The sequence below is a fragment of the Plasmodium reichenowi genome, chromosome 13 (genome assembly GCF_001601855.1).
Source record: "Plasmodium reichenowi strain SY57 chromosome 13, whole genome shotgun sequence".
Classification (NCBI taxonomy): Eukaryota; Apicomplexa; class Aconoidasida; order Haemosporida; family Plasmodiidae; genus Plasmodium; species Plasmodium reichenowi.
Window position 1 is genome coordinate 2,344,676 of NC_033658.1, and position 10,068 is coordinate 2,354,743.

A 10,068-nucleotide genomic window follows, 5' to 3' on the forward strand; every position below is an offset into this window, starting at 1 on the left:
AAAAAAAAAAAAAAAAAAAATAAAATATTTTTAAGATAAATAATTTTTTATATATATATATATATATATATATATATATATATATAAATATATTAATATAATAATATGTAATATATAATTTTAACAGTATTATATTATACTATATATTATATTTGTATATAAAAAAAATTTATATGACATTTTTGTATACACGTTTATTTATTTAAATAACTTTATATATAACCTTTTTTTTTTTTTTTTTTTTTTTCTTTTATTTTATAGGATTATGCATTTAATTATTATATAAAACTATATGAAATATAAAAGTTTGTTTATAAATGTAATAGTTACATATTTTAAAAATATATATATTAATTAATATATATATGTATATATTTATTTATTTATATATATATTAAATTTGTATATATTTTTTTATTTTCTACAACATTATTATTAAAATTTAATAAATTTTTTGAGTTGTGTTGTTTTTGTTTGGTTTTATTACTTATTATATTCGATTTAATATAATTTTATTATTTTTTTTAATTAAAATTATATAAAGCGAATTAAGACATTCCTTCCATATAATGATATGGGGTGTATAAATAGCAAAGTAAAAGAGGAAAGAAAAATAAAAAAAAGAAAAAAGGAAAAATGTAATTTAATAGAAAATGTTGAAGGGAATAATGTGAGTAATAAGAATGTATCAAGTTATGTGATGAAAGAAAAAAAAGATAATGAAAAGGATGATGAAAATAATAATGTTGACTGTAATAATAATGATAATAATAATGATAATAATAATGATATTAATAATGATAATAATATGAATTGTAAGAATCATTATATTTATAACGATAATAATTTGATTAAGAACAATATTGACAATTCCAAAGAAAGGTTTTATTACAAAAAAAATATATTCAAGAATATTTCAAATAAGTGTAGTGATAAAGAATTGCTTATAAGTAGTGAGAAAGAGAATATTACTTATGTAATAGAAAGTTCAACAAATAATAAGAGTGTAAAAAATAATAAGAATAATAATGATAATAAAAATTTATTTTTATTTAAGGATAATAATGAAAATAAGTCCAATAAATCGTATTATTATAATGAAGTGTATACAAATATAGAATCAAATAAATATGATATTTGTAAAAGTAGAAGTATGGATTTAGAAAATGTAAAGATAAAAAATTGTAATTTAATAGAAGATAAAAAATATAAAATTAAAAATTATGAGAAAAAAAAAAAAAAAAAAAAGGATAAATTACTTAAAAATTCATTTAGTAATATTATACATACCATTAGTAACACACTAATAAATAGAAAATCATATATAAACAATAAATTTAAAAAACAAAAAAAAGTACAAAGTGTTCATGATGTATTTACATCTTATAGTAATAATAAGGATGATAATTTTATTGATTATCATTTTAAACATTATGAAGATGAGAATGATTTCTATATGTTATATTTAAAAAATAAATATAAAAATAAAAAGGATCAACAAAAATTATTTAGTAATATGAAAAAAAATAAAGATCTATTAATGTATTATCATGATTTTAAAAATATTATATTAAAACGAAATTCATTCTTATATATATATGAATATTATAAATATAATTGTGATGTTTTTAATTTACTTTCTTTAATGCCTAGTCATATATCTGAAAATAAAGCAGCTTCAAAAATATTATTTGAGAGCTCTTTTATTGGGAAATATATTATATTACCTTGGATAGATAATGATCCAGATATTAAAAATAATTTATATCTGAAATATGTACAGAATTATTTAGATATGAAAGAAGATATTAAAGAAATGAATCATAGTCATTATCACAAGTATCCAAATCAACAATTATCATATTGTACCCTTTTTAATAATATTATTAATGATAATTATCACCATGATTATAATAATAATAAAATGAAATGTGCACATAGATATAAAACACAATCGAACTTCTCTTATACATATCTTTTATGTAGTCATCATTATGAAGATCCAAAAAAAACAGGTATTGTACTCAATAAGATGAATAAAAAAAATCTCTTTCTAAGAAAAAAAAGAAAAGAAAAGAAAAATAAATATGTTACTACTAATAAAACTAATCTTAGTCTTCACCAAGTTTTTAAAAATAACCTTCGCAAAAATCTCATCTATAATAATATAAAAGATAATCATGAAAGCAAAATCAAAAATAAACACATAAATTATGAACCAAAGGAATCTTTAATCAATTCTCGAAATTTTTATAAAATAGATACGACATTAAATGATATGTTGAATCAACGCCATAAAATAAAATCAATAAATCAAATAGAAGACATAGGTACAAATGAATATACAAATAAAATATCTAATAATATGTATAATATATATGATAAAAAAGAAAAAAATATAAATGTAAAAAGTTATGATAACACACATGGTATTAATACATTTATAATTCCAAACGATAATATAAAGAAAAATGATGTACATTATATAAATGAAAATTATAATGAGAAATGTGACCATAATATATATGATTATTATATTACATCATCCATAGATACATTTAAATCCAGGCCCTCTTCATCCTCGAACCTTAATGAAAATAATGATAAGAATACTGAAAATTTGAATTTGAATCTAATATATCAAAAAAAAAAAGAAAAAAAAAAAAAAAAAAAGAAAAGAAATAATAATAATAATAATAATAATAATAATCATAATAATAATAATAATAATCATAATAATCATAATAATAATAATAATAATAATATTAGTATTAATAATATTCTTAAACCTTCATTCATTTTTGAAGCAAATTATGTCGAGGAAGGTAACCATCGCGATACACAACATAATAACCTTCAGTATGGTAACGTAGAAAAAAATAATAAAATTTATGATGTTCATACATATAGAAATTATAAAATGGAGAAAGAAGAAAAACATTATTCCCATTATGTACAAAATGAAAAACAAGGAATGGGTAAAAGGAAAGAACGTAAAAGTTACCTAAAATGTAATACAAGCAAATATGATAAAATTAAAAATAGTAATTATATTAAGGATGTGTATAATAATAATGGAAGTGTTCAAAAGATACAAAAATTTAAACAAAAGAATAAAGAGAGTGATAAAGAGAATGATAAAGAGAGTGATAAAGAGAGTGATAAAGAGAGTGATAAAGAGAATGATAAAGAGAATGATAAAGAGAATGATAAATGGAATGGCAAATGGAATGATAAGTCGAATGATAAATGGAATGGCAAATGGAATGATAAATCGAATGATAAGTCGAATGATAAGTCGAATGATAAGTCGAATGATAAATCGAATGATAAGTCGAATGATAAAGCAAACGAATCGAAGAATATCAAATTAGAATGGGAGAAATGCTTATTAGATACTTGTGATCATAAATATATAGTAAATGAGGATTGTATTAAAAAAAATTACATGTGTTGTAAAAAATGTGATAAGAAGAGATGTATATTTCATTACGTAAATGGTTTTAAATTATATGGATGGTTAAATTATAAATGGACAGATCCAGATGGGTTCTTAGAATTAAGTATTAGACAAAAAAGAAAATTTGATTCTTGGAAAAGATTATCAGAATTATATGAGAATCCAATTGTTATGTCTCCTTATTTATATAATAATTGTATAAGACAAGGTTTTGTTGCGGATTGTTCTTTTCTGTCTTCATTAACCGTATTAATAGAATATGAGAAAAAACATAAGATACCGGTTATTTCTAGTATTATAACACCTTGTAGTTGGAATTATTTATGTATAAATAAAACGTGGCCTATTTTTAATCCTTGTGGTATGTATATATGTAGACTTCATTGTAATGGTATACAAAGAAAGATAATAATAGATGATTATGTACCGGTTAAGAACAATAATTCTTTGCTTGTGGCTTATTCAAATAATCAAAAAGAATTATGGGTTACTTTGTTAGAAAAAGCTTTTGTTAAATTGATGGGAGGATCATATTCTATGTTTGGTTCTAATCCTGGTTCTGATTTGTATTATTTGACAGGTTGGATACCAGTAACAATATCTTTGAAATCTAAGATTAGTAGTTCTCCCCCTTCTTTTGACAAACATAGCACGCATTCTTTAATAAGGGATGATCGTATAGATGAATTGGTATATGAAAGTAGCGAGGTAATGATAAATAAGAAACATGGATATGGTAAGAGTGTTGAATTTGTACACGATACAAAGTATAACCATAATAATGATCATAATAATGATCATAATAATAATAATAATAAGGATCATGTTCAATATATGTGTGATGATAATATATGTTTTAATAATTATAATTGTAATTATGATTTTTGCTATAAAGACGATTATGAAGTAAAAAATAATCTGCAGAAACAATTCCTAAAGGAAGAATTAGCCACTATGGATTTTGCTAAATATATGAACGGATCAGTGGACAATTATAGTGATTTGATTAAAAGAGGAGGCCATAAAACGTTGGGTATAAATTATAAAGAAGGAAAATATGAGGAATATGAACAATATGATTCTTATGAAGAGTATGACGAGAAATGGGATAGTGTTTGGAATAATATTTATGATGGCATAAAAAAAGGAAAATGTGTTGTGTGTTTAGGTACATTAGAATTAAAGGATGCTGCGCCGTCTGGTTTAGATTATCCAGAAGGTGTTTCTATATCAACAGGTATTGTAACAAGACATGCTTATTCAATATTAAATATAGAAAATTATAATGGAGATAAATTATTATATATAAAAAACCCTTGGGGTTGTATTAGATGGAAAGGAAGATATTCTCATAATGATAATGAAACATGGACTAAAGAATTACAAAAAAAATTAAATTATTCATTAGAAAAGGCTATAAGTAAAGATGATGGTTGTTTTTGGATTCCTTGGAAAGATGTAATAAGATATTTTTCACATATATATATATGTTGGAATAGTGTTATTTTTCCATACCAATTTGAGATACATACAAAATGGGAAAACAATAGTTTATTAAATTCTTCCATATTATTAGATGATACACATTTAGTTGCGTACAATCCTCAATTTGCTTTACATTTAAATGTAAGAAAACAAGATTTATCAGAAGATGGCTTATATTATATAGGTAAGAAACCAATAGAAGTCTGGATACTTTTATCAAGACATGTAAGAGAACGTAAAACCGATGTGTCTCAAAAATATTTAGCTTTACATGTGCATGCAGGTAATGATAGAATCATCTGTCCCTTATTTCCAATAAAGCAAGGGATATATTCCAATGGAGAGTGTACATTTATAAAGTTGATAATAGGTGGTAAGGATGACCTGATGAATATTAATATGATGTGTGATTCAAAGAAAGAAAAAAATAAAAATAATACGCAAAATGTGGAAAATTGTAAAAATGTGGAGAATATAATAAAGAACACGGTTAATATGAATAATATGTATAATGTGGATAATTTGATAAATAATGTACAAAAAGAAAATGGCACACATAATAAAGAACAATACAATAATATAGTCACTAGTAAGGACCGAATAAATGTTAATAATGAAAAACAAAATTTTGAAAATGATCCAGATGTATTGAGAAATATAGATTATGTATTAATTGTATCCCAGTATTCACAAAAAGAAGAATTTAATTTTACTATTAAAGTATTTAGTCATACGCATTTATCATTATATGAAATACCTCCATTATTACCTGATAATTATTCATCATTATATTTTAAAGGGATGTGGACGAATAAAAGTGCAGGTGGTTGTTCTAATAATTTGTGGTCTTATTTTAGAAATCCTCATATACGTTTATATGTTCCAGAATGTACTAGATTATATATATTCTTAGAATGTTCTCAAGAACATTCAGTTAATTTAAGAATATTTAAGGGTAACACATCATCACCTAGATCTTTAAAGAAAGGAGATATAATATCTAGTGGTCCATATAAAGCTGGTTGTTGTTATATAGAATGTACATTAGAAAGTGGAATATATTGTCTGTTGCCTTCTTTATATAGAGCTAATGTTACAGGTAATTATCAAATATGTATACATTATCCAAATAATAAAGAGAAACCGATTTTGTATTTTATTCCTTATTCTTATATTGTACCACCATTTTCATTTTTCAAATATGAATTGGTACATTTATATTCTTTAAAAAATTATTCCGTTATTTTATTTCATACAACATGTATGACTTTATTATCTTTAAGAATAACATTTTTTCAAAATATGGATATTAAAGGCATACCATTTGTTAATATATATAAACGAATTAACGACTCAAAAAGGATAACGGACGATTGTGAAAATGGAAACATTTTAAAAAATAATTCATTTATATCATGTATTACTTATAATAATTCAATATATAAATTAATTCAAAAATGTAATATTCATGGAAATACAGGTAATGACGTTCTTCCTCTTTCTACATGTGCATATGATTATTATATAAAATTTAATTCCGTATTAATACCCTTAGTAGAACTAGAAAAAGTAGATTCTTCTTATCTATTACTTATAACTACAAATATAAAAGATGATATTCTGTATAACCACGAGGCTCATTTTATATCGGACAAACAAATTTTTGTGGATAAATTTTATCCACCCCAATAAAAACTTTTAAAATTTTGTATTCATTCGTTCAAGAAATAAAATAGAAATATATAAAAATAAATAACCACACATATATATGATGAATATGTTATAATATTTATGTATGTGTTTATATATTCTTTTCATTCATAATGTTATTTATAAAATATATTATATTATCCCTCTTAATATTATTTTATTTTTTTTTTTTTTCAAACATCACAAATGGAAAAAAAAAAATATTTTTTGTTATAATTTTTTTTTTTGTATCTGTTTAGTAATATATATATTATATATATAATATATTATTTATGTTTCTACTTTTTTTTTTTTTTTAATTTTAATTAACAATATGTGTAAATATATATATATATATATATATATATATATATATATTAAAAAAAAAAGGAATTTTTTTTTTTTTTTATTGCATATTGAATTGTTTTATATGTATAAAATGTTTTAATTAAATTTAATTTAATTTAATTTTTTTTTTTTTTTTTTTTTTTTTTTAAATAAAAACTATAAAAATTGTTATAATTATAATCATAAAAATGTTTTATGTGTGCCATGAGTGTTTTATTTTTTTCTATATATGAATAATATTTATGAAAAATAGTAAAAATAGAAAATAAAATGTGGTAAAGAATATATATATGACAATGTAAATATATTTGGTAGAGCACAGAATATTGGACTATGGGATTTTTATATTTTAGGCAAGTTTGTTTTTGAAAGATATATATATATATATATATATATATATATATATATGTGTGTGTGTATGTATGTATGTATGTAATAGGGATTTTAATTATTAAAACGAAAAAAATATATTTTACTTTTTCCTTGATTTTTTGTTTTTTTGTTTTTTTTTCGTTTATTCATTATGTATACAATTATTGATAGCAGATTATAATAGGATAAATGGAGGTATCTAAATTTTTTATACATATAATTATACGTTATATCAAAATGTAAGAGTATAATATATATAAATATATATATATATATATATATATATATATATATATATATATTTATATATTTATATATTAATAAATGCGTTCCTATCATGTTTGGAGAATCTCCTTTTTTAAACCATTGTAAAAACCGTTTGGGGATTATAAATTTAAATTACATGACATCACATATTAGTTACAATAAAATCAGAGAAAACAGGAACATAAGAAAGGTACTGAAGGTTTTTAATTTTTGTTCATTAAATAGATTCTCATGGTACAGAGAAGATATGAGATTACATAATGTGATATATAGAAAGAATTATGAATATATTTATTATAATTGTATTATAAGAAAATATAGTAGAAATTATATTTCTACACGTAATAATATATATATAAAAAATAAAATATATGATATAATACCATATTTATGTAAAGGTAAAGATGTAAAAAATATAACAAGTAATATAATATTTTATATTTTACAACATTTAAGTACAAAAAATGTTGTTAATAGTAATGAATATAAGGATAATATAAAAAAAATATATTTTAATTTATTGAAATGTTATCATAAAATTTTTGAATATAATAATGAATATGGAGAATATATATTTAGTCTGTTTAATGATGATATAATTATATCTGTTAGTCCGTCTTTAAGAAAAAAACAAAAAAATATTATACAAGATATATTATTGAATAGCTTACATTTCTTTTTCCAAAATAATATAACATATAAAAATAAATTAAATATAAATTTGATGTGTGAAATAATTAATTATCCAAAGTTTCTGTATGTATTACATTCTATTAATTATGATATGAATATATTAAAACAAAATATAAGTGTACAAAATGTAGATTATTTATTTTCTAAGTATATTAATAAAACAAATATATATATTACTACAGCAATTCAATTCGCTTCATTTTTTAAAAATGACAACATGAATATTTTCACACCATTTAAGCAACACGCCACATTTAATTATTTCTTATTATTAGAACATATAGTTAATAAGCAGTTGAAAAATACTCTCTTTTTATTATTAAACGATATTGAGTGTAATCGGTTAAAGCAGGAAATGCTTTTGTACCTGCTATCTTCGGATGATATTACAGGTATATATATATATATATATATATATATATATATATATATATATATATATATATATATGTATATATATTTATTTTTATTTTTTTTTTCTGCTGACCCCTTTATAGGTATGTGCTTAAACGAATGGAGTCATTTAGCAGCAAAGCAATATTTACTTATGAACAAGTATGAAAATAATCTTAAGGAAAATATAACTGATGAAGAAATAAATGTTAATATTTTGAAAAGATCAATTGATTATGTTAAGGATTACGTTGATGATAACGATTTATATATGGAATATTTTAATTTACCTGAACACGTTAAAAATGTGAAGTACATAAAATGTGTTGATGATTTTAATAATATGATTATAACGATAAAAGAGGAGCTAAAGAATCATTGGAAAAATAATATATACAATAAAAAGAATATGGTTAATTATAAAAATGATGATGATTATAATGATAATATATTAACATACGAATATATTAATGATAGACTGAGAAAAGAAAAAAAAAGATATTATATAGGTATAGATATCGAATGGGATAGTTATAAAAAAAAAAAAAATACTGTTAGTGTTTTATCTATTTCAACAAATAATAAAATATATATAATAGATTTATATTTTATTGATTATAATTATAAATTTATAATATATAAGTTTTTTAAATGGTTATTAGAAAATCCGTTTATATATAAATTGTTTTTTAATTTTCCTTCGGATATGAAAATAATGTCTTCATATTTTCAAAACATATCACATTTAAATATATACAACAATATTATAGATTTAAATAATAATATATATATATATTCAGGAAAAGAGGAAGTAACACCTTCTTATAAGAATTATAATATTTTATATTTTGAAACATTGAATAGAGATATGATTCAATCAAATGATGTACATTTATTCAAAGAATTAGTACATTCTACACCTTATAATTTTCATAAGAAGTTAATGAATAAAATAAAAACCAATAATAATAATATTAATATAACAAACAAACAAATGTTCAAATTAAATGTTAAAAGTTTAAATGATTTATGTATAAAGATATTAAATAAAAAATTAAATAAAAAATTTCAGTTAGCTAACTGGAATATAAGACCACTTAACCAAGAACAAATAATATATGCATGTATTGATTCATATGTTTTAATAAAGATAGAAGAAATGTTGATAGAAAAAGGTTATATGTCTACATGTGACTCTAACAACAATCAAATGATGAATTTATTTGTTCAAAAATATAAGTTCAAAGATAGTACATGGGAATGAATATTAATAATATATATTAAATGGTATAAATAAATAAATAAATATATATATATATATATATATATATATATATATATGTATATATGGATGTGTTGAA

General features: G+C 20.6%; 2 protein-coding genes across 2 annotated transcripts; both read left to right on the plus strand.

Annotated features, from left to right (window-relative positions):
• Positions 1 to 574: 574 nt before the first annotated feature.
• On the plus strand, positions 575 to 6,637 carry PRSY57_1361300 (calpain; the record flags this gene model as incomplete). Its single annotated transcript, XM_020115225.1, has 1 exon — positions 575 to 6,637. One exon carries the CDS (start codon positions 575 to 577, stop codon positions 6,635 to 6,637), a length of 6,063 nt encoding a protein of 2,020 aa, XP_019970148.1.
• Positions 6,638 to 7,757: 1,120 nt separating this feature from the next.
• PRSY57_1361400 (exonuclease, putative) lies at positions 7,758 to 9,971 on the plus strand (the record flags this gene model as incomplete). The annotated part of the gene is made up of 2 exons (XM_012909535.2): positions 7,758 to 8,706; positions 8,812 to 9,971. 2 exons carry the CDS (start codon positions 7,758 to 7,760, stop codon positions 9,969 to 9,971), a joined length of 2,109 nt encoding a protein of 702 aa, XP_012764989.2.
• Positions 9,972 to 10,068: the final 97 nt, after the last annotated feature.